This window comes from Lissotriton vulgaris, chromosome 7 (genome assembly GCF_964263255.1).
Source record: "Lissotriton vulgaris chromosome 7, aLisVul1.2, whole genome shotgun sequence".
NCBI lineage: Eukaryota > Metazoa > Chordata > Amphibia > Caudata > Salamandridae > Lissotriton > Lissotriton vulgaris.
This window is the reverse complement of record NC_141695.1, coordinates 464,734,316-464,759,370: the sequence shown is the minus strand read 5'-3', so window position 1 is coordinate 464,759,370 and position 25,055 is coordinate 464,734,316. Positions and strand designations below refer to the sequence as shown.

General features: G+C 48.4%; 1 protein-coding gene across 2 annotated transcripts in view; it reads left to right on the top strand.

Moving 5' to 3' along the window:
• TRIM28 (tripartite motif containing 28) overlaps positions 1-25,055 on the top strand; it is a 538,764-nt gene that overhangs the window by 82,616 nt on the left and 431,093 nt on the right. For both annotated transcript variants that reach the window (XM_086930506.1, XM_086930507.1), the window contains exon 8: positions 5,466-5,580. In XM_086930506.1, coding sequence (XP_086786632.1) covers positions 5,466-5,580 — 115 coding nt within the window. The remainder of the gene's footprint in view (positions 1-5,465; positions 5,581-25,055) is intronic.

Sequence of the window (25,055 nt, the reverse complement as noted above, 5' to 3'; positions counted from 1 at the left end):
GCTCGGAGGATTGCAGGTTGTTGTCTTGGAAGAAGTCTTTGTAGTCACAAGATAGGTGACTCCTCCCTTGGACAATACTGCGCTTGGGCATCGGCTCCATCCTTAGATTGTTTTTTTCCGCCAGTGGGTTCGGATGAAAGTTTATTCGCTCCGGCTAGAAAAACACTTTTCAAGCACCTCGAAGTGCAAAACTTCCTCAAACTACCTTCGACATAGACTACAATAGTTTTGACGCCATCAGTTCCATTACGGTCATCGACGCGGGCCGTTGGGCCTATCGACGCCATGCGGCCTACTCCTCATGGACAGAACTCAGTTCAAAAGATGTCCGGTATGTCGAGCAAAGTTTTCACATAGCGATCACCACGAGGTCTGCAACCTCTGTCTATCGCCAGAACACGACGAATCGGCCTGCACAGCTTGTGCATCCTTCCGATCAAAGAAAACCATCCGGGATCGGAGGTCCCGTCGACATGAAATAAGGAGATCAGCTCCGGAACCGGAAGATATCTTCGATGAAGAGGTCCTGCTCGTTACCGAAGAAGATTCACCTGATCTCCAGATCGTATCAGAGGCAGACGATTCAGATGACTCCATTCCATAGGGTCAGCACGTGAGTACTACTGCCCCTGCACCACATACAGTTCCCAAACCGAAGGCAAAGGTCAGCACTCCGCCCGCTGGGCCCAGTCGAGACCGAACACTCACTTCGAAAGCCCCGCCTTCGAGTCCGGCTCAGAAGAAAACAACTAAGCCTTCTAGTGCCTCGGCACCGAGCAAGCCACACATGCCGAATCTACCTCTTCCATCGGCACAAAAATCCAAAGCTAGCTCTGCACCGAAACAGAAAGAAGTGCCGGCTCCGAAGCCGTCCACTTCTAAACCTAAAAGTGTGAAGCCATCGTACGACTCCTTGAAGCCCACGACACCAGCTCCCACACCGAAAACAATTTCTTCAGTGCCGAAGCCCACAAGGACTGATTCCGATGAGCCCGAGCCCTCGAACCTGCCTACCAAGCCGAAAACAACACCTTCGGCACCGAAAACTACACCAAAGGACGTTTCAACACCTCCCAAGGCTAAAGACACAAAACCACCTCGGCTGGAACCGAAAAAATCAACGCCCAAAAAGGTTGTACATGAGGAGGAACTTTTCTTGCCAGATCCTCGACAAAAGAAGATCTACATCGACCCCAAAACAGGCCATGTAGAAGCTACACCTCACAAAAAGAGACCAGCAGATGTACCGCTCACACCTGTGGTTCCTGCCAAGAAAAAGGACTGTGCAACATCCCCTATGCACTTCTCTTTTCCTATACCTCCTCCTCCTTCTTCTGTTCCTCTTCACATATCACCTCAAATCTCTCCTGCACATTCTCCACTTTTATCATCACATTCACTAAAACGTGATGCTGATGAATATATTCTGGGTTGAGGTGAAGATATAGATGATTCTTTCCCATACCGTGCGGATGACGTTATATGGGACTTGCCAAACCCACAAAATGCGCCTGATATTCCTGACCCGCAGTTATACCCTTCAAAACCTTCCCCTCCTGAGGATGACATTGGTTTTGGTCATTTGTTAAACAGAGCTACTGCTTACCACAAAGTCACTATGCATTCTGATGAGGCTGAGGAGGATTTTCTCTTAGATACCTTTGAACAGTCTCAAAGGTCTGTTCAAATTCTTCCCATGATTAAAGGGATCATCAAACATGCTCCAGAGGTATTTAAAGACCCTGTACGCACCAGAATTTTGCACCCCAGTCTACATTAAAGGACACCTACCATTAGATTCTTTAGTTGTGTCCAATGTTAGGAAAAGGGCCAATTCTCAAACTTCTGGCGAAGCACCCCCACCTGACCAAAAATCCCATAAGTTCTTCAGCCATTCTTGCAGAGGTGGGGGTCATCCAAAAATCCAAAGTAATTGACGCGTCAGGTAAAAGAATAGCTGCGCAAGCCACTAACATATGGCGTATAGCTAATACACAAGCCCTCCTCTCTCGTTACGATAGGGCTCATTATGATCAATTAGAAAAATTACTTGAACACCTACCAGATCAGTATAAAGCTCAGGCAACTGACCTCCTGCAGGAGGGCAAGTTAATTTCAAATGCCTCTATAAAATGTGTACTAGATGCGGCAGACACCGCATCTAGAGCTGTGAATACCAGTGTCATACTTAGGAGACATGCGTGGCTACGCATTTCCGGGTTTAAACAGGAAGTGCAAACTACCATTTTAAACCAACCATTTAATCCGAACCAATTATTTGGCCCAGAAGTGGACACTGCACTCAAAGATTAAGAAAGATACGGAGACTGCCAAGTGTATGGGGGCTTTACAGTCCACACCAGCTAGAGGTTCCTTTCGTCGCTCCTTCTACAGAGGAGGCTCCAAACAAACTGGAGCCGACACTTCAACATCTTTCAAATCTCACACACAAGCATCCTCTAACAAGGAATATTTTAGAGGAGGATACAGAGGCAAAAATAACAAAGGAAGAGGTTGCGGTAACAACAACAATCTATCCTGTTCCGCCACAAAACAGTGACTTCCCTCTGCTCCCCCAACAGCATTCCACTCCTGTAGGGGGCAGATTAACAGAGTTCCTGCCTGTCTGGAACTCCATTACAACAGACAAGTGGGTGAGGCAGATTATCCAACAAAATTGCTACTGCCTAGAACTTACAGCAACCCCTCCACAAATACCTCCCAGGCAGCGTCCAATGTCTACAGACCACCTGACTTTGCTCCAACAAGAATTTCTGTCACTTTTACAAAAGGATGCCATTCAATTAGTTCCTTTAGAAGAACAGGGGTTTACTCGCTGTATTTTCTAATTCCCAAAAAGGACGGAACACGAAGACCAATTCTCGACCTCATGCCCCTCAATCAGTACATACAATCAGATCATTTTCATATGATCACTCTGCAACAAGTGCTCCCACTACTGCAACAAGGCGATTTCCTTCCAACACAAGACCTAAAGGACGCCTACTTCACATTCCTATACACCCTGCTCACAGGAAGTACCTAAGGTTTGTAATACAAGGACAACACTATGAGTTCAAAGTCCTTCCATTTGGGGTAACAACAGCACCACACGTGTTTAGCAGTAGTAGCAGCACATCTCAGAAGGCAGCAGATACATGTCTTCACTTATCTGGACGATTGGCTCATAAAAGCCAAGTCATTCAATCAATGTTTCCAACACACACATCAAACAATTAAAACGTTGCACAACTTGTGGCGCACATAAATAGCGCTAACACCTCTAACTCTTTTTAACAGTACCAACCCGGGGGCCAATTAAAGTTTCATTGCTACCCCACGAGCCAGGCACTTTTTAATCTCACTCACTATTTAAACCCCACCACTACACTCACTTACATTCTCCCTCACTAACACCACACTTAGTCATATCGTCGGTCGCAGCACGCAGCATCCCGTAGAGGGATGCGAGGACCCCGATGATGAAGCATGACACCAAGGGGCCTGTTGGTGTGTGAGGGGTATTCAAAAACAAGTGTGTTCCCAACCATAGAAGGGACACCTTTTTCCCACTTCCCTATGGATTCCTCTTGTTAAAAGTGTATAACTCAGGGAGAACGAATCCATTACTAAGGAATTCTCTCTCTCTCCCTCCTTTTGTTGATATTATTTATCTAAACCTACCACCAGACTGTATGAATATCATTAACCGCATCATTGCTGCAGCAATTCCAGTGCTGTGCTGCAATTTTAAAAATCCCTTGTTATGTGACAAGGTCAACTCGTCACACGCACAGCGCAGGTAACGCCCATGACGAGCTGACCTTGTCACGCATCGAAGGTGTTAAAGAGGCTAGGAAACCCACTACCAGAGCGCGTTATGCCGCTAAATGGAAAAGATTTGCAATATATTGCAGAAACAATCAATTGATCCCCTGGATGCTTCCATCCAGAATATCATTTATCTTTTACATCTACAAAGTTCTAATTTAGCATATTCTTCCATACGCCTGCACCTTGCAGCAATTGCAGCGTATTTACAAAACAGACAACATCTGTCTCTCTTCAGAGTGCCTGCAATCAAAGCATTCATGGAAGGATTAAAAAGAATAATCCCACCCAGGTTGCCACCTTCTCCTGTGTGGAACCTGAACATTGTCCTAACAAGACTCATGGGACCCCCGTTCGAGCCTCTACATAAATGTGAACTGCAATTCCTAAAATGGAAAACGGCTTTCCTTGTTGCTATTACCTCTTAGAAGAGTAAGTGAGATACAAGCTTTTACTATACAAGAACCATTTTTTCAAATACATCCTCACAAAGTGGTTCTTAGATCTAATCCAAAATGTTTTCCAAAGGTTATCACTCCTGTTCACTTAAGTCAATACGTAGAGTTACCTGTGTTTTTCCAAAACCCAGACTCTGTAGCGGAAAGGGCTTTACACACTCTAGATGTTAAAAGAGCTCTCCTATGCTATATAGATAGAACTAAATCTTTTAGAAAAACAAAACAACTGTTTGTATCTTTCTCTCCTCCACACAAATGCAATCCCATCTCTAAAGGTGGGATCGCAAGGTGGATTGTAAAGTGTATACAAATATGCTATTTAAAGGCTAAACGTACATTAACAGTTCCTCCTAGAGCGCACTCAACTCGCAAGCTAGGAGCCTCTATGGCTTTCTTAGGAAACATACCCCTAGAGGACATATGCAAGGCAGCAACATGGTCTACACCACACACCTTCACTAAACACTATTGTGTTGATGTGCAAGCCAAGCAGCAAGCTGCAGTAGGCCAGGCTGTCCTTAACACTCTCTTTCAAACCACTGCAACGAATACAAGCGACCACCGCTAGGGGAGACACTGCTGTACAATCAATGCGAAGTGTACAATCTGCAGCTCATATGCCTCAAACGGAAATTGCTACTTACCAGTATGCATCTGTTCTTGGCACGTAGAGCTGCAGAGTTGTACACGCCCTCCCGCCTCCCTGAGACTTGTATCCGTTCCAGTTTCATCTTACTTAGATGCATACGCATGAACATCCTTTTTTCTTTACTTTTACTAACTCCATTTCCCATCATGGCAAAAAACAATCTAAGGATGGAGCCGATGCCCATGCGTAGTATTGTCCAAGGGAGGAGTCACCTATCTAGTGACTACAAAGACTTATTCCAAAACAACGACCTGCAATCATCCGAGCCCAACACCAGGTGGCGATCTAATGCTAAGTGTACAACTCTGCAGCTCTACATGCCAAGAACAGATGCATACTGGTAAGTAGCATTTTCCTTCCTTCTTACTGCATATGTGAGCTTGTTTGCCCTTTTCTTTTGTGATCTTTTGTACATTTCCATTTACCTGTCTTTCCTGATATGAATGATTTACTCTTGTGCAAGTAGTTTATAAAGTGAAACATGCCTAGTAATTCTTGGGCCTTTGTATTTCTGTCCCGTTTCATAGATCTACTTTCAGCTACACCGTGCTTTGAAGATGATTGTGGACCCAGTTGAGCCTTTAGGAGATATAAAGTTTCAGTGGGATTCCGATATATGGACAAAACATGCAGAGGGATTTGGTGAGGACAAAGGCATTTTGTCAAAACTTTTATGTTTTTAGGTGGTATTTATAGGAAGCTGGCTCTTTGTGACATACCAATCAAGTGCTGTATTGTGGTACTGTGACTAAGCAGTCGTAGGCCTAACACAGAGGATTGTGAGACATTTGTTTTACACATAGTGATTAATAAATGACACACAATTCAAAAAGGAGAGCCATATCAATTTTAGAAAAATAAGCTTCTTTCTAGGTTTATTGTAATACCAAGATCTACGTTCAAAGGTGAGTACGTTTCTCATAAATACTTTTCATTTTAAACAGTAGACACTTAGTGACCGTTTCTGTTCCGGTAATGCTAACCTATGGGAGTAAAACAACAAAGCAAATATGAAGGTAAGTACATGACTTACAAATCTTGTCTTTGGGGTTTCAAGTCAACACAAAGCAAAGTTAAAGTTAGCGCAAGACTGCACTACCAGCGGCGCAGAGGTCCAATTCGGAGTCATTGCCCAATGTTAACCAAGGAGGCTGGGGGTTGGTTTAAGATGTGCTGTTTATAGGTAGGTGAAAGCAGTGTCAGGGTCAATCTCTGGGCTTTTAGGCAAGCACTATAGGGGCCACAGGGCAGCAACAAACATACACGCTCAGTGGCTGAGAGTCGGCCAGGCGCAGAGGGACAACATTGCATCTGGCAGTCAATACAAACCAACGGAGGAGATCGGTTGTAGAAAAAAGGCTGATGGCTCTGGCAGGGAGGCCGGATGAAGAAAACCAAAACTTGCCCAGGTAAGCACTGATGCTTTGGGACGTAGAGGCGCCATTGGTCGGCTCCCCAAGGCCCAGTGGCTTCGGATGCAGGGGTGTCTTCAGTCGTCCGAAAAGGCCTACTGGAGTAGGTGGCGGTTAAGGGGGTCTTGGTGCAGGGGCTGCAGGCTTCGACATGGGGTCTGATGGGAATTAACCCACGGTCTACTCTTGCTCAGAATCTCTGGAGAACCTTCGCATGACCGGTGAGCTATTTGCACTCGGCCGTGGGAATCTGGTGCAGGGGTGCGTCCGGTAGGCGGTTTTGCGTTTCCTCCGGTCAGAGCTCTTGTTGTTTTAAAGATGGTTTCTTCTGGACAGGTCCGCTGTCCACGAGGGTTCTTGGCTTTTATTGAAGGCAGGCATTCCGTCTTCCCAGGGTTTTGGATGTCACTGGGCCAGCAGGATGCGTCCACTTTTGTAGCTGGGGCAAAAGGCAGCAGGCAAGCTGGCAGGGCTGGCACTGAGTCGGTCACTGGTCCTTGTATTTGCTGTTGTGGCTCATTTGCCTCAGAGAGCAAGGGCTCTCTACCCCATGGGTTCAGAAACCTGTCTAGTGGTGGCAGGCTGCCTAAAGCCAGTTAGAGACCACACCAGGGTTAGTATGTTTTCCGGGGGCACCTCTGAGGTGCCCTGGGTACATATTCTAATAAATCCAATATTGGCATCCGTGTGGTTTTATTCAGATGAGTTGTTTGGTACCAAACCCTCCTGGGTTCAGTGAAGCCATGAAAGTGCTGGGGAACTAGAATTGTCGAGTTTCCAGCCCATGTACTCTCAATGGCTTCTCTGGCATTTAAAATTTTAAGAAAATAGATTTAAATATTGTAGGGGCATATCTGCTCATGCAGATATGCCCACGCCTGAGATATAGTGCACCCTGCCTCATGGCTCGTAAGGCCTGCTAGAGGGGTGACTTACCTATACCGTAGACATTGCTGCTTGACCTGGCACACAGGCAGTGTGCCATTTCGACGTTGTCATTTTTCACTGCACCAAGGCATGCAGGCTGCAGTGGCAGTGTGTATGACCTTGGCGAGTGGTTCCTAGGGATCCCTATTCAGTACCAATGCCCAAGGCTCCAGGGGTACCATTTGCTTGAGACTTACAGGGGGGTCTTAAGTTATACAAATCTTGTTAGTTTTAGGAAAGGAGCTTTGGCACAAGGGACCTAGCTGGCAGGGACCCTGTACACTTTCAATCGAAATTACATTTTCCAGGCAAAACGTGGGGGGGTCTAACCATGTCAAAAGACTCTCACTATTACAGCAAAACAAGTGGCGACCACGGTAGTAACCCACATTGCGGTTAATAGCACCTTAAGAGAACAGGTAGTAACCCACATTGCGGTTAATAGCACCTTAAGAGAATACAGTTTGTAGCCCAGTTAGGAAATCCATGGTTGGCCTGAATTTGCACATGAAACATTAATTACAAACAAAAAAAACACTCCGTAATTAAAGCAAAAGAAACCGTGGGGTCTAGTGAGTTATACATATGATTGTGTTTCTATGTATGTAGGCAAGCAGTGAAAGCTAGTGTAGCCATGAGGGGCTTTGGAAGTGAAGGAGGAATTAGCAAAGCAGAAAGAACAGGGTCCAACCTAGGATTAGAATTGGAAAAGATGTAACGCCCTCATACATGTGGGGAAGGCTTTTTGTGGGAGGCCTTTGGACTAATACGACAACAGTGGTCTCCAGAAATCGTCCGTAAAGATTTCAGACATCCTTTCCATAGTGTGGGCACATCAAATGTGGGAGTTCCATTGTGTGCTTGCAGGAGCTTCTGTTTTTGTGTCTCAATGCTTCTGCGATAGCAGTCTTTGCGGGACCTAGGCATAGCAACTTAATGGCTTTCTCGCTGTGTCTGTCTCTCTTGAGGGCGTCCTCTCTTAAGGGCGTCCTCTCTTAATCCTTGGATTGCAAACCCAATTGTGGCTTGTTTTGGGGATCTCGGTATGTCCCTAATTTGTGCCAATATTTCGTTCCACAAGGGTCTGATGTGGGTAGTCCCACAAGTTATGGCAAAAGTCTCCCAGTAGACCGCATCCCTTCCAGCATACGTTGTTCACGTGAAACTTTCTTCAGTTTGGTGGGGTATGAATAAAAGTCAAAAAGTGTTTAATAGTGGGGTTCCCTCAGATCTAACGAGAAATTATATTTCAAGATACTTTCCGTAGTGTGTGCCATTTCCGGTCAGCAGTTGCAGCTCACAGAGAATGCCTTCACATAATGCTATATATCGTAGCTTTAAGAAACTTAGTGTAGTGAGTAGCAGGGCATACAGGAAGGAGATTGTCTACTGAGTGGTACTTGCTCGGCGATCAAATTGTTCAGTAGGCGTTAGGTCTCTGGTGGTTGCCTATTGACCTTCCAGTTGTAAGGCCCAGTGACTCAACTATGTGTGATGGTAGTGTTATGTAAGTGCAAGGATAAACTTTTTTTGGCAGTGATGAAAAGCCAGAATATCTCAATTGTGAGAAAGGTCACATAATTTTAAGCAACTGCCTGCTCTCCAGTTGTCGAAGGGACCAGGCATGAGAGCTGGGAAGGACGCCGGATTGTGGTGTAGTGTTGTATATGGGGGGGGAAATGTAGTACACTATGATCACCTCATCCCTTATTTTTAGTGACGTTAGGGTGGGCGTCCTAAGATGAGCATTAGGGGTGGGATTGGCGGTGGGGGCTGTCTGCTTACCCCTTCCATAGGACATACCTCACCATGATTATCCTGTCCGTGTGGAGCCAGTGTTTGTATGATTCAAGGAGGGACCTTTCGGAAATACCACGTAGTTGGGCCGACCTAAAGTAAAGAGTTAAACCTGGGAGAGCAAGGCCCCGGACTCTTCAGTCGTAATACCTTGAGTGGTAGGCAAGCTCTGCTATTCTGCCAAATGAAACGTATAATCGGTGTATGGAAGAACTTTCTGTCTAGTTCAATGGGGAGGCTCTGAAATAGGTATAACACCCCGGGGAGTACGGACAACTTTACAGCATGTATCCTCCGCTGCCAAGAAAGATACATTGGGCCCCATATTTTTAGGTCTGTCTTTAGTTGTGCCAGTAGAGTTGGAAAGTTTGCTTGGAAGAGCTCGGCAATGCATAGTGTTACCTTAATGCCAAGGTAGGTGATCTCCCCTTTGGCCCAAAGGAAAGGTGTCATTGCTGCTAGCGTCTCCATTTCTGTGTCTGCTAATTTCAAGTTAAGCAGATAAGATTTAGCCAAGCTAATTTTGAACCCTGCCATTGCTTCAAGACCACCCAGTTCCTCCTGAAGTGCTGCTAATGGGGGACCGGGGCTAGTAAGTGTTAAGACTAAGTCGCCAGCAAATCGAGAAATCCTATGTTCCGTGGAGCCAAATGATATCCCCTGGATGTTAGGCGCAGCTCTGATTCGTGCTGCAAAGGGTGAGATACTGAGCACAAACAATAGGAATAAGAGACATCACTGCTGTGTCCCTCACTAACGCTGGAAGAGATCAGACCCCACCCGATTCACCATTACCTAAGCTTTAGAAGCCCTGTAATTAGCGCATTTCATTACTATAAATCGGTCACAGAAGCCTTGCACCTAAGCGTGTGGAATAGGCAGTGGCATTTTATAAATTTAGTTAATGCCCCTTTTTGTGTGGTTACCCCCTAACATTTTGCCAGATATCTGATGCCAGCGTGACTGAGTACATGCTGGGATCCTGCTTACCAGGCCCCAGCACCTGTAATCTTTCCCAAAACTATACCTTTGTACCCACAATGGGCACACCTCTGGGCCACATGTAAGTCTCTTGTACCCCTGATACAAAGGGTCTTGTGACCAGAGAGGGCCCCTGAGAGCTGCAGCATGCCTGCCATTGCTGGATGCATTTTTTGGTGCAGACCAAACTATAGAGGTGTGCCATGCCCACCAACACTGCATGTAGCATGGGTAAGTCACCCCTCCAGTAGCCTTGCAGCCCTAAAGGCAGGGTGCACCATACCCCCGTGGAAGCATAGCTGCAAGAGCAAAATCCCCCTGCAGTGTCTGTGCCAACCACAGACATTTTAAGTGCAATGGAGCCATTTTGAGTGCATGAGCTGGAAGTTTATCAACAGGAACTTCACAGCTCCATGATAGCTTTACTAAAATCTGGTGTGGTTCCTTACTGGCGCCCATCCATCTGCACTGCCAAACCGGTTTCTGGACCACCTGAGTGGAGAGCCTTCGCTCTTTGGGTCTGGAGGAAAAGGACCTTCTTGGTAGCGATGTCAACCCCCAGGATGGACAGGGTCCTCTAAGAGGGAGTTTCAAAGGCCTGTCGCTGCTATCAGCCACTGACTTTCACTGGTTCTAACCTCCATTTTTATTTCTTATTTTTTTAATTTCTTTATTGGCATTTCAACAAACAATGTCATTACATTCCGACAATCCAGTCCGGTATGAAGCAATAAAGGATCATTGATACAGAGGTACACTTCAGTACACACTTATCCTGACAGATCTTTCCGTAACTCCTCTCCCCAGATTCTAATTCAGGATGTTTAATTCCCAATACAAAGTACACACTGTTCTTCAATGTAGCCACAAAGGTAGTAGTGCAACACACCTGTGTCCATGAGAGGACTAATGGCACACTTGCCCATCTAATCGGTCCATCAAATGCAGCGTATCCCACTCTCCAATTATAATGGAACAGAAGTGGGAGAGGTGTACACATCACCTTTGCAATGGATTCTGCAAACTCCCCCTCCCAGCCCTTCAACAGTCACTTGGAATCCAGCACTCCAAGACAGGAACGGCCCCCATATATCACGGGGTCTAGAGGAATGTGACAACAGTTCCCAGAAGGTGCCGAGTTGTACATGCCCATAGGTGACATCCCCAACACACTCCCTCAAGGAAGGCACACGTCTTCTGCCCCAGTGAACAGCAACCTGACGTTTTGCAAACAGGAGGAGAAGCGCATGAAGCTTACGTAACTTGGGCGGAGTGTCCTTCACATATCCCAAAAGGCCAATTCTGGGAGAGGGAGCTAGCAACATACCCAACATGTCATTCACTGATTCAAAAATCTTTACCCAAAATTTGGCAATCCTAGGGCAGTTCCATGCTACGTGCAAGAAAGTGGCCGGGGCATGACCACATCTCCAACAATCACTCTCAGCTCGAAGACCCATACGATGAAGGCTCACCGGAGTCCGGTAATATCTATGCAAATACTTTTTTTTTTAATGTTTATTGGTTTTATAACATGCAAGGCATAACACCGTACATAACCTAAACATCAACAATTAGCCACTTCCAGAGCACACATAGTACATATAATCAGCATATTTCAATGTCAGTCGTAATACTCGTCCTTATGCCTTTAGCAAGTGACATTATGGAAATCGTCTGGGCACACGTTGTGAATCAAATCAAAATGTTGTATCAGAGGTCATCCGTACAAAGTATATAGCATTTGGTAAATCAGGTTAGGCTGTGTGATACACATTCCGCATAATCATTAACAAGTTTTAAAATACAATAGCTCAGAATGTGCATTTCTTCAAGCCACATTCTCTCAGCATACTCGCACACCTATCAAACCACCTTCTCGAAATTATACCTTATCCCATACATGGGTCTCTACATTCAATCGTGTCCACTCCAGGAAAGGCTCCCATATCTCACGTGGTCTGGAAGTGGAAGGCATTTGTTCCCAAAACAACTTTAATTGGGTATGTCCATATGCTACATCCGATAGCCAATCTGCAAATTTTGGAACTCTCTTCCTGCCCCATCGGATTGCTATTTGTCTACGAGCATAAAGCAGCAACAGAGCATGCATTTTCTTTCTCTTTGGCATGGTGTCCCATACATATCCCAGTATCCCCAGCAGCGGGGATGGATAGTCCTCCCTGCCAACTATTTTGTTCACAGCATCAAACACATCATTCCAAAACACAGTTTGTCTCGGGCAGTCCCAAGCCACATGTAAGAACGTAGCCCGTGAGTACCCACACCTCCAGCATCTATCATCCTCCCGCAGTTTCATTCGGTGTAGACAGATTGGCGTCCTGTAATATCTATGCAGAAATTTAAAGTGAATGAGCCTCAAGCGTTAGTTGGGCGATAGCTCAGCTAGTTGGCCACAGCAGTGCTCCCATTGGTCCTCTGTAATTTGCTGTATTAATTCGCCATTCCAGAGGTCAAAGGATCTGGGTATCAGGACTGGGTAATTGGCCTGCATCGTGGAGTATAAACGTGTCACCAATTTCTTTGCTGTAGGCATTTTGAGAATATTTTCAAGTGGCAGCAGTGTAGGGGGGGCCTCGGGGAAGTCGGTGCCTAACGCACGGCAGGTAGCACGCAGCTTGTGATTTAAAAATGTATCTGCAAACGACATAGTCTGCTCGTCCCCCTCAGGTAAGGGAGGCCCAAACCTATTGTCTGGGTAAAGGTCAGCAAATGTCCTTAGTTTTAAACGCTCAGCCAAGGCTCTGCCAGTTACTCCCTCAATACAGGGCATCATAGGGTTGTTTTCTAACTGCCTGGATGGCGCATATAATATCGACAGTCCCGCCCTCTTTTGCAATTCGCGCCATGTCCACCTCACCATTTCAGCGGTATCAACGTCTTCTCTCGGATGTTTCGCCTTGTGGTACAGGGAAACGGATAGCGGTATCGGTGTCAGAATGTCTCTTTCAACCGCACCGTGTGGCTGGAACAGGGTCTCATGTATCCAAAAATGGAGGAATTGAGCTTGTGCACATAGGGCATAGAGCTTCATATCCGGAGCCCCCAATCCCCCCTGCCGCAAGGGAAGGGTCAACAGATCCCATGACACCCTGGCCTGCCCATTTGCCCACACCAAGGATAACAATTGCGATCGCAAGAATCCATAAAAATGCTGAGTCAGAGGGATGGGCACATTAAAAAACAGATACAGGAATTTAGGCAGGATCACCATTTTGGCCAGTGCCACCTTTCCTGCCACAGATAGTGGTAATTTGGACCAAATAGTAACCTTCCCCTCCAGCCATGCATAGGCTCTACCAAAATTTAAGTTCCAGATTTCTTGCAGATTCCTGCTTAGCCACAGACCCCAGATATTTCACCTAGTCTTTTTCCCACCGCAGCGGGAATTCCGACGTGATCTCACTCGTACCGTCCGTAAGCGGGAAAATCACTGACTTTGGCCAGTTTATGGTTATGCCAGCAAAGCCTCCAAATCGTATAAATTCTCACAACACAGGATCAAGATTTACAGCCGGGTCTGCTATGTATAGAGTTACATCGTCAGCATAGATGGAGATCAGAAGACTTTGTGTACTGAACCCAATGCCTCTAGCGGTGTGGTGTTGGCGCATCCTCGCCGCCAATGGCTCTATGGCTATGGCAAAGAGGAGAGGAGAGAGTGGACACCCCTGTCGTGTCCCTCTAGAAATGGACAACGGCTCCAACACCATGCCATTGACCCTAACGAGGGCCGTCTGGTGAGTGTAGAACAGTCTAATTCGCTTCACAAACAGCGGGCTGAACCCCATGAGGTGCAATATTTGAAAGAGATACGTCCATTCCAATGAATCAAACGCTTTAGTAGCGTCTAAAAAAATTGCTGACACCTGGACACTTGGATGTAGGTAGTGTATTACTGAAAAGAGTGTGCGCAGGTTGTGTGAAGTTGATCTACCTAGGATGAAACCAGACTGATGCGAAGGGCATTGGTTGTAACCGGTTGGCCAAAAGTTTGGCATAGATCTTTACATCAACATTAATTAGCGATAGGGGCCGATAGAAGTCCAGGTCTATTTCCGCTTTGTCAGGCTTCAAAAGCGTTATGATTAAGGCTTTGCGCATTGAGGGCGGCAGTGTTTCCAACTCAAGGGCTTCCTCATATACTGCCAGTAGTCTTGGCACCAACTCATCTACGTAGGTCTTATGAAAGGCAGTGGTCAACCCATCCGGACCGGGAGCTTTGTTCAATGGGAGGCTTTTTATCACTTGAGCTGTGTCGTCTGAGGTGATAGGTAAGTCCTTATATAACCTGTGGTTGTCATTGAACCATGCAAGCACAACTGACTCAAAGAATTCAAGTATGTTATCAGATTGTGGTTCCCCACGTGATTTGTAAAGGTCCGAGTAAAAAGCATAAATTCACTCCGCACATCACATTGGCCTCTTATCATTTCACCATCCATACCTTTAATCTAATGCACTCATGACATATCTTTAGTGATTTTGATCATGTTTGCTAGTGTCCTCCCCGGTCTGTCCCCCTCTCCATATCTCCTCGCCTCTGCAGTCTTCCCAAGGAATTGAACCTGCCTGTTTGCCTCTTCTTCAAATTCTAACAATTTAGCTTTAAGAAGGCCCGCCGTCTTAGCATCAGTGTTTGTGTACAAAGAGCTCTTCTAGGTCTTTTATCTAGGTCTCTAGTGACTCCAACGACCCCCTTATAGCCTTCAGCAACCCGCCTGTCTCGCTATACACTGCCCCCGTATTACCACTTTAAATGCATCCCATAGCATGGCTTCAGTGTCCACTGACCCTGTATTAGTTTCAAAGTATGTACCGATATCTGATCTTATCTCTTCTTTGAAAACCTCGTCTAGTAGTGCATGTTGGGGTAGACCCCAGGTGAATGCACGCGGCGGGGCCCCAGGGATGGCCAGTCGGAGCAAACAGGGCGCATGATCAGATAAGGACCTCGCCATGTCAGATACCTCCACCGTCCAGGCAGCCACCTCTCTAGATATTAACCAGAAATCCAACCTTGACCAGGCCATGTGGTGTGTGGATGGATATACAGGTGCCTTTCCTCAGCGTGGGATTTCGTTCTCTCCAGATATCTAAAAGGTTAGCATCTGCTAATATATCCGCCAGAGCCATCCTCGCCTGTGGGTGTAGAGTCCTCGCTGTGCCCCGTCTATCTGCGTCATCTGACATAACAGCATTAAAATCACCTTCCCAGATAATCGTTTCACAGCCTAGTGCCGTAATTCTCAGCCAGATCTGTCTGAAAAATTCAGGTGAATCAGTGTTGGGTCCCTGCTCATCTGCCTTTGCTTCTCCCTTCGCGCCAGGATACTCCCCAGTAACAGTGCGCGCTACAAAACCATTTATACATACATACATATACCGCAACCAGAGTTGTCTCATGTCCACAAAGCCTCCCCTTTAATAAAATAAATCGGCCCTCAGTGTGCACTTCCAATTAGTATCTCTTTTCACAAGAATGGCCACACCCCTTGCATAGTTTGAGTATACTGCTGAATGTCGTCCCCCCCCCCCCCCCCCCCCCCCCCCCCCCATCTGGCATTTTTCAGCCTCTGAGATGGTTTTACATTAATATGCGTCTCTTTCAAAAAGCATAGATCTATATTATGCCTCGTTAAATAGGCATGCACCAGTCTCGCCTTACGGCCATCATTCATCCCCCTAACGTTCCAAGTGATTATGTTCAGTTTAGTTGCATTTGACGGCATTAAAAATCCATAGCATCCACAATTACGCCCAGTTCTGACATATTGAAGGACATATAAAATAGGTGTACATCACTCGTGGCCTCTGAATCATGGCTAAAAAACATACAAACGATCCCCCCCACCTCCCACACCAACCCCCCAATCAGTTTGTAGTTGAACCACCCAGACCCAGTAACCATAGAACACAAATGTTTCATAGGGAACCTTCCCATGGGGGGCGAGGGTGTGCCGGCATACACCCCCGCTTACGCAGGGTGACTAGGGGCGCAGCAGGAAATGCCTCAATTGCGCCAAATGAATGTCTATCACGTACACACCCACCTCTACACGAGTGGGTCTGTAAGGTTAACCCCCAGAACCCGTTGGCATAGAACAATCTGCATAAGGAGACCAACCTACAAGCTTAAGCGTGACTCATCAAATATACAAAAAAGAAAAAGCCAACAAGTTAGTCATTGTCACTCATCCTGTTGTCAGCGGCATCGTCCTGTTCTCCCTTTTTCCTGGTCGGCTTGCCAGCGACATGTTTGGCGAATTTTAGGGCAGACTTGGCATCCACAAAGTAGTGCGCTTTGCCATCATGCGACAACTTTAGTTTAGCTGGATATAATAACTAATATGGGTTTTTCGCCTGTATCAACAGTCTCTTCGCTGGAAGAAATTCTCGTCTTGCAGCTTGGATCAATAACGTGAAGTCCGGCTAGAACGAAATGGAGTTCCCCTGATGAGTTATCTGACCTTTCTCTCTTGCCAGGCGTAATATAACATCCCTGTCCTGATAGTTTAATGATTTTACCAGAATAGGACGCGGTGTACCGCCCACCGGTGGTTTCTGGCCTAGCGTCCTGTGTGCCCTCTCCACCACAAATACCGACGATAGGTGCGGATCAAATAAAACGTGCAGGAGGTCAGTCATGTATGTTTCCATCTTCGACCTGGCCGTTGTTTCCGGAATACCCGTTACACGGAGGTTACTTCTACACGATCTAGCTTCCGAATCATCATTTTTAGCTCGCAGTTCGTCCAGCAACTTATCCATTTGTAGTATCTGACTTTTCGTCTCCGTTTGGAACTCGTGAAATTCCACTAGTCGGTTTTCAAGCCCATCCAGTCTAGTCTCCTGAGCAGAAACCTGTTTTTTGACAGTGTCCAGTTGCTGAGTCAGTGTATCTAACTTGGTATCAATACTTTTGAGACTGGATCTCACCTCCAACAGAAGCACTTTCAGGTCTACTCCCTCCGCACTGGACTGTGATTCGGTGTCTGGCCCTCCCTGCACTCCAGTGTCCGAATCCGCCTGTCTGGCCGAGCGTCGGGCGTCAAGTTATTTTGGGTTGCTTCAATTCTTGCTTTCCCATATTGGACACCGGTATTTAGGAGCGCAGAGAAGTGGCAGCGCCTAGCAAGTCCCAAGGCCTATATGTCCAAGTGCAACTCTAGCGTATTCAGCCAACACACGGTTAGGTCCTCATGCAGGACAAAATGGCGGATCTGCGTCACATCATCAGTGCGAACAGGACCATCAAGCTTTCAATGGCTCTGCCCGCCAGCAGGTCTCACTGCCCTACACCAATAGCCCAGCCAAAATCGACAGCCACTGCATTATTCCCCAAGTTTTGATAGTGACCGAAATGGGCAGAGAGTTCATGGGCCTGTCCTGTCTCCCCACACGATGAACAGGATTAAACACTGCCAGCGTACCCTATCGCAATCGGAGGCAGCAGTCAGTTTCAAGAATTAGCCTCAACGTACTTTTCAGAGGCATCTTCGGCAATCACATGTTGTTGTTCGCCTAGCAGCCTGCCGCCGTACTCTGCGCAGCCATCGCCTTGGGTTCGGATAAACCCTGTCTCTAATGCACTCGTTCCACACGTCCGTCCACGGCCTCAGTGTCATTCCAGTCCTGTATATGGTCCTGCCTTTTCACCAACTTGCACGAATGGCTATACTGCAGCGACAGCCAGATAAGTTCCGGTCACAGCGCACCAGGGCCTCTGCCGCCGCGGGCTTTATTTTCGAGGCAGCCTTGCGTCCTCCAGCCCCAGTCTGCACTTTTGCCGCCGTTACCAGCTTTCGACCATAACTTCGTGAAAGCGGCCCGGCTGCTCTCCAAGCTTTCACCGCCGACGCCTCCAAGGTACACCTCCTAGTGTACTGTAAATAGTTTGATTGCGGCACAGATGAGGCAGGATAAATGTAGGATTATTTACCTAGTCGGCGGAGCTCGTCTAGGCAGTGGCCTTTACGCAGCAAGGCTAGCCACGCCCCTATCTATGCAAATACTTAAAATGGATCCGCCTTAATTTGTAGTTCGGGGAGAGCTCCGAGAGCTGCCCACAGCAATACTCCCATTGGGCGTCAGTTAGAGGTAGATCTAGTTCCTCATTCCAATGTTTGAGTGAAGGTGGCGTTACTATCGGGGCAGTATCTTGCATACGGGTGTATAGGCGCGTGACAAGCTTGCGTGGGAAGGAAATTTCAGCAAGTTATCCAGGGCATGCAATGTCGGAGGAGCCTTCAGGAACGCATCCCAGAGTGAACGACACGCCGTGCGTGTTTTATGATATAAAAAAAGTTCAGTAAATGGTACCACCAGGGCCTCGGGTGCAACGGGGGTTGGGGGGTCTGAATTCATCCCCAGGTTACAAGTCCTCAAACGTTTGCAGATTCATTGTCTGAGCCAGGGACTTACTCATACTATCTCGTATGCAAGGCATCATTGGATTTTGTGGGAGGGGATGGAGGGGGCATAGAGCAACGGAATTCCCGCCCTTCAGTGCAGCTCATCCCACGACCAGCATAGGGTCCCAGCAGAATCAATATCGCCTCGTGGGCAGCGTGGCTTTTGATATAGCGCGACCTTGAGCTGGGTGGGGGCCTTAACATCAGTCTTGACCGCTGTGTGGCTGGAAAGGGGTCGGATGCACCCACTAATGCAGAAATTGAGCTTGTGCACATAATGCATACAGCCGCATATCCGGGGCTCCCAAACCCCCCTCTCATAGAGGGAGAGTCATTAAATCCTAAGAGGCTTCCGGCCCATACCAGAGTGATCAAATGGGATTTGAGGGTATCGAAGAAGCTTCTGGTTAGTGGGACCGGGATGTTAACAAATAAATATAAGAATTTTGGCAGGATAACGATTTTGGCTAGTGATATCCTGCCAGTCAAGGAGAGCGGCAGTTTACCCCACACTTTTACTTTATCCTCCAGCCACGTCATCATACGGCCGCAATTAAGGCGCCACACCACCTTCGCATCGCGACTAATCCAGATTCCCAAGTACTTGACTTCGCCAGCCTCCCAGCATAAGGGGAATTCCAACTCTACCGGGGAAAGTGGACTAAAACCCATTCGCCCAAGGATGGAGAAGGTGAGACCACTCCAGCGTGTCAAACGCCTTGGTGGTGTCAAGAAACACTACCGCAGCTCTCTCGCTGGGATGGAGATTATGCAACACCGAAAAGACAGTATGTAAATTATCGTAGGTCGACCTCCCCGGAATAAATCTGGATTGGTCCGGCAACGCAATCGTTGGCAGAAGTGGCTGTAACCTATTAGCAATTAGTTTCGCCAGTATCTTCACATTCACATTAATCATGGAAAGTGGATGGTAGGAGTCCAGCTCCTCCTCAGGTTTCCCAGGTTTAAAGAGCGTAAGGATTCATGCCTTTCTCATAGTCTGAGGCAACACCCCCTCCTCCAATGCCTCCTCATAAACCGCCAGTAGCCTAGGCGCCAGTTCCTCAGTATATGCCTTGTTAAAGGGCGTAGTAAGGCCATCGGGGCCAGGGGCCTTACCTAAGGGCAAGCTTTTAATGACCTGAGCCACGTCCTCCACTGTGAACGGGAGGTCCATATACACCCTATCATTGAACCAGACCAACGCCAGGGTGTCCAGGAACGACCGCAGTTTTGCAGCGTGAATCTTTTTGGATTCACTATGCTGTGCATTATTCCGCTGTCTTGTGGTTGGGTCCGGATTCGTAGTCTTTTCTTTGGTTTTTTGTTGTTGTTTTTTTCGTAGCCCAGGTGGGCGTCGACGTCCCACCTTTGGTGTATTTCCGGTGACGTCGGCACGCTTCCTGCGGAAGCTCCCACTCCTGGGCGCCATCTTCAGATTATTTTTTACGCGGTTGGATCCGGATCGTTCCTGAAAGGGCTCCAGACATTTTTGGAGAAAGAAGAAAAATACGCACTTTTGCAAAAAAAGAGATTGAGAAGACTACAGGAGACTACATCATCGAAGAGGACAACGAAGGGGGAAGAAGAACTTCAAGAACTTCGACGTCCATCGGAGAATGCAAGCTCAGGGGGCCCCCTGAACGCATGAGATGGACAACACTCCTTTCAAATTCTGCCGTAACTGCCACCACAAGTACGCGCAGAAGGACAAGCACCCGGTCTGCAACCTTTGCCTACCGGTCTACCACAAGAGCGAGGACTGCAACGCCTGCTCCGCCTTCACGCCAAAGACTCTTCGAGTGAGAAAGAGACAGAGGATAGCCAACGCCACCATGCAGGGCAAGGGACAGCCACCGTCCCTTCAAAACCTGGGGATATCCTCAGACGAGGAGGACAATGCCGCCGCCGAGCACGAAGGCTACACGGTCGTAGAGACCGATTATTACGAAGACTCCAAAGAAGGTAGGAGACTCTACGGCCCCTAGGGCACCAAGAGACCCAGAGTCTCGATAAATTGAGGGCAAAATCTCAAGCGCCGACGCCGAAAACGTTGGCGTCCGCACCTACACCAAGGCACAGCGGATCCTCTGAGAAGGACTCCCAGACGCCGAGAGCTGGAGAACAGCAAAAGATGTCGAAAATCACCCCCGAGAAGGAGCGTACGACGCCGAGGGAAAATGACCCGAAGGGCCCTTCAGCGTCACCGAAGGACCCGAGAGCCAGCTCGGCACCGAAACCTTTGATGACGAAATTCGGCTCGGCGCCGAAAAGAGCGGCCGATCCATTAGACGCGGACCACACGGCTGAAATGGAGAAAAAGGAGACTCCTCGAGACCGAGATGGAAAACATCCTGCAGCGGAAAAAAGATTTCGACGCCAGGATGAAGGAATACACAATCCCGACGAAACCTAGGCTACAGGTGGTCGAGGAAACGGAGGAGGAGAACTATGACGCCGAAGGACAGTCGGTGGACGTCGGGACCTTCGACGACCAAGAAGAGGAGGAGGCCTCCTACGAGGAGGAAGGATACCGCAGGACACCTCTGGTCTGCATCCTCGGAGACTCATGGTATAGATTGGCAGGACGTCGACAAAGAGAGCCCAGAGGAAGCCGTCGACACGTACCCCTCGAGGCCCTCGCGGCCAGATGATATCTGGCTCTACAACACAGTCATCAGGAATGCGGCTGCAGTTTTCAAAGAAAATCGACGAAGAAAAGCAGAAAGCAGACTTCCTTCTCGAGACACTGCTCCCTAAACAAACCAGGAGCCAGTTTTGCAGCGTGAATCTTTCTGGATTCACAATGCTGTGCATATTCCGCGGTCTTGTGGTTGGGTCCGGATTCGTAGTCTTTTCTTTGTGTTTTTTTTTTCGTCCCCCAGGTGGGCGTCGGCGTCACCCCTTCCTGGGTGTATTTCCGGTGACGTCGGCATGCATCCTGCGGAAGCTCCCACCCTTGGGCGCCATCTTCAGATTCTTTTTTCCGCGGTCGGGTCTGGATCGTTCCCGTTGGGCTCCAGACATTTTTGGAGATAGTACTAGGAAAAGATTGAAATTGGAGAAGATACCGAAGGAAGAAGACTACGAAAGACTTCGCCGAACACTGCCCGGCGAAAGGAAGGAGAATTCATCGAGGACTTCGACGATCGTCAACGTTCGCGCGGCCAGGGAGGCCTAAACACTCGATGATGGACAACACGCTGTTCAAGTTCTGCCCTAACTGCCACCACAAGTTCGCGCAGAAAGACCAGCACCCGGTTTGCAACCTTTGCCTACCGGTAGACCACAGAAGCGAAGACTGCAACGCCTGCTCCGTCTTCGCCCCGAAGACCCTTCGTGTAAGGAAGAGCTAGAGGGTAGCGCACTCCACCCTCAAAGGAAAAGGCCCGACGCCATCGCTGTACGAGCTGGGGATGTCCTCGGAGGAAGAGGACAACGCTGCCGCCGAAGACGACAGCTACACGGTCGTAGAGACCGATTACACGAAGACATCTGATAAGGTAGGAGACTCGTCGTTCCCCAAGAGCACGAGAGACTCTGAGTCTCGAAAAAACGAGGGCAAGGCCCTGAAAGCGCCGACGCAGAGACACCTCACGTCCGCGGCTACCCACAGGCCCAGCGGATCCTCTGAGAAGGAGTCCCTGGCGCCGAGAGCTGCTGAGCAGCAGAAGTTGCCGAAGATCGTCCCCGAAAAGGACCGATGGACGTCGAGGGAGAAAGACCCTAAAGCTTCGACGCCGTACAGGGACCCGAAACCCAGTTCGACGTCCAAAGCCTCGACGTCAAAGCTCTCGCTGCCGAGCCAGGCGCCGAAGAGTGGCCGAACAATCCGGCGCGGCCGAGATGGAAAAGAAAAAACGGCGACTAGAAGCCGAAATGGAAAACATCTTGCAGCGGAAAAAGGATTTCGACGCCAAGATGAGAGCCTTAACGATTCCCCACAAGACCAAGCCACCCATGCAGGAAATGGTCGAGGAGGAAGAGGAACAGGTCGAGGAACATGAGCCTGGCACCGAAATGGTCGACGACCAGGAAGAGGACGAGAATCCCTACGAGGCTTACAGCTATGAGGAGGAAGAGGACAGCAGGTTGGACGCCGAGTCGGCCACCTCTGACCCGCAGGAGGAGGATTACCTGGATGTCGACACCGAAAGCCCAGAAGAGGCGGTCAACACATACCCCTCGAGGCCATCGCCGCCAGACGACATCGGAGCTTACAACTTGGTGATAGGGTCGGCGGCAACAGCTTTCAAGCTCAAGCTAGACGAGGAGAAGCAGAAAGCGGACTTTCTCCTCGAGACATTACTCCCCACGCAAACAAGGAGCCAGTATCTACCTATGCTCGACAGCGTCTTGGCGCAGGGGATGGAAGCATTCAGGGAGCCCGCAACATGCTAGGCAGTCACTCCCAGAACCGAAAAAAAGTACAAACATTCATCGAAGGACCCAGCCTACATTCGAGGCGTGGTCTCAGCTGACTCCATCATCACAGCCACAGCAAGGAAGAGGGCTAACGTGGCCACCACTTCTGGACCTCCTCCTGATAAGGAGAGCAAAAGGATGGACTTAGTGGGCAGAAGGATCGAACGGAATGCCGCGACCCAATGGCGCATGGCTAATTCCAATGCCCTCATAAACAGGCACATGTACCAGATCATGGAGGAGCTAGGAAAACTGGTGAAAGACCTACCCCAGGAGGCCAGGCAGAAGGCCGAGAAACTGGTGGAAGACGGGAAGAATGCGGCAAATTATTGCCTCAAGACGGCCCTGGATGGTGCAGACACCTCCAGCAGGCTCATGATGATGGGTGTCACGTAAAGAAGACACGCATGGCTCAGAATGTCGGGCTTTAAGCCTTAAGTGCAACACAGCATCTTGAAATCTTCCGTTCAACGGCGAGACGCTGTTCGGGACAACAGTTGACGACAAACTCAGTCAACTAAAGAAAGACAATGAAACTGCACGATCCATGGGAGCTTTGCAGTTCAGAGGCAACAAAAGGGGCAGCCAGTCAAGGAGGCCGGGCGGAAGAGGTGGAAACCAGCCAGGTACTTCACACCAGGCTTTCCAACAGACGCACCAGGCTGACTCTCAGGCGCAACAAGTCAACAGAAGCAGTCCTGGCAGTACCAGTCAAGGGGCCAGTCCTTTCGAGGGAGAGGAAATGGACGTGGACAGCATAAAAGAGGGGGCCAGCAGCCCGCCTCTAAATGACTTCAGAGACACCCGTGTGCCCGCCCACAGAAAGGATCCCGGGGGGCAGCACGTACAAAGGGGTCATGACACAATGGACAACTACCACCACGTAACACCAGTGGGTGGAAGATTAAGACTCTATCTCCAGGAATGGAGAGAGATGACAAATGGATTCTAAACATCATCCAATACGGGTACTGCTTAGAATTGGAAGGGAGACCAACAAGCAGGAGACCAAAGCGAAAGCCACTAACAAACGAACAGCTACAGCGGCTTTAGGAAGAAGCGAGAGAGCTCCTTCAAAAGGAGGCCATAGAACGGGTTCCCTTCAAAGAAAGAAACAAGGGAATATACTCCCCGTATTTCCTCGTGCCAAAGGTCGACGAGACAATGAGACCCATTCTGGACCTCAGGTTCCTGAACACATTCATAAGAACACAAAAATTCAAAATGACCTCCCTGCAGGAGGTGCTACCGCAATTGCAGATTGGGGACTTCATGGTCACGATAGACCTCAAGGACGCCTACCTGCACATACCAATGAACGTAACGCACAAACATATGCTCAGATTCACGGTCGGAGACAGCCACTACCAATTCACAATACTAGCCTTCGGTCTAAAATCAGCACCGAGGGTCTTCACAAAGTGCCTCGCGGCAGTCGCAGCGCACCTACGAAGGAAGGGAATACACGTATATCCTTACCTGGACGACTGGCTAGTGAAAGCAAACACGTACCAGAAATGCAAGAGAGACGCACATACAGTGACGAGAACGCTGATAAACCTGGGGTTCTCCATCCATTGGAAAAAATCATCAATGGAGCCAGAACAAGTAAAGATCTTCTTGGGGGCACAGATCAACGCCTTGTAGGGCAGAGTGTTCCCCAGCAACAAGAGGGCAGGGGCCCTGGTGAGGGAAGCTCGCCTCTACCGGTAGGGACAAGCTCGGACAGTGAGGACTGCGAGCAAGATCTTGGGGATGATGGCATCATGCATCCACCTGGTACCAAACGTACGACTTCACATGAGACCCATCCAAGAATGGCTCCAGGAACAATGGTCACAAGCTTCAGGGAGTTGGGAGGATCTAGTGGTTGTGACGCACGCAGTGCAGAAGGAAATGACATGGTTGACCATGGAGAACATAGCAAAGGGAAAACCTCTTACACCCCCAACACCAACAGTGACCATCACCACAGACGCATCCCTGATGGGATGGGGCGCTCACATGGAAGAGCTCAAAGTCAGGGGCCTGTGGACACCAGCAGATGCGTCAAAGCACATCAATTATCTAGAATTGAAAACAATCTTCCTTGCATTGAAAGCCTTCCAGACAAGACTGCTGCAGACAGACAACACCACAG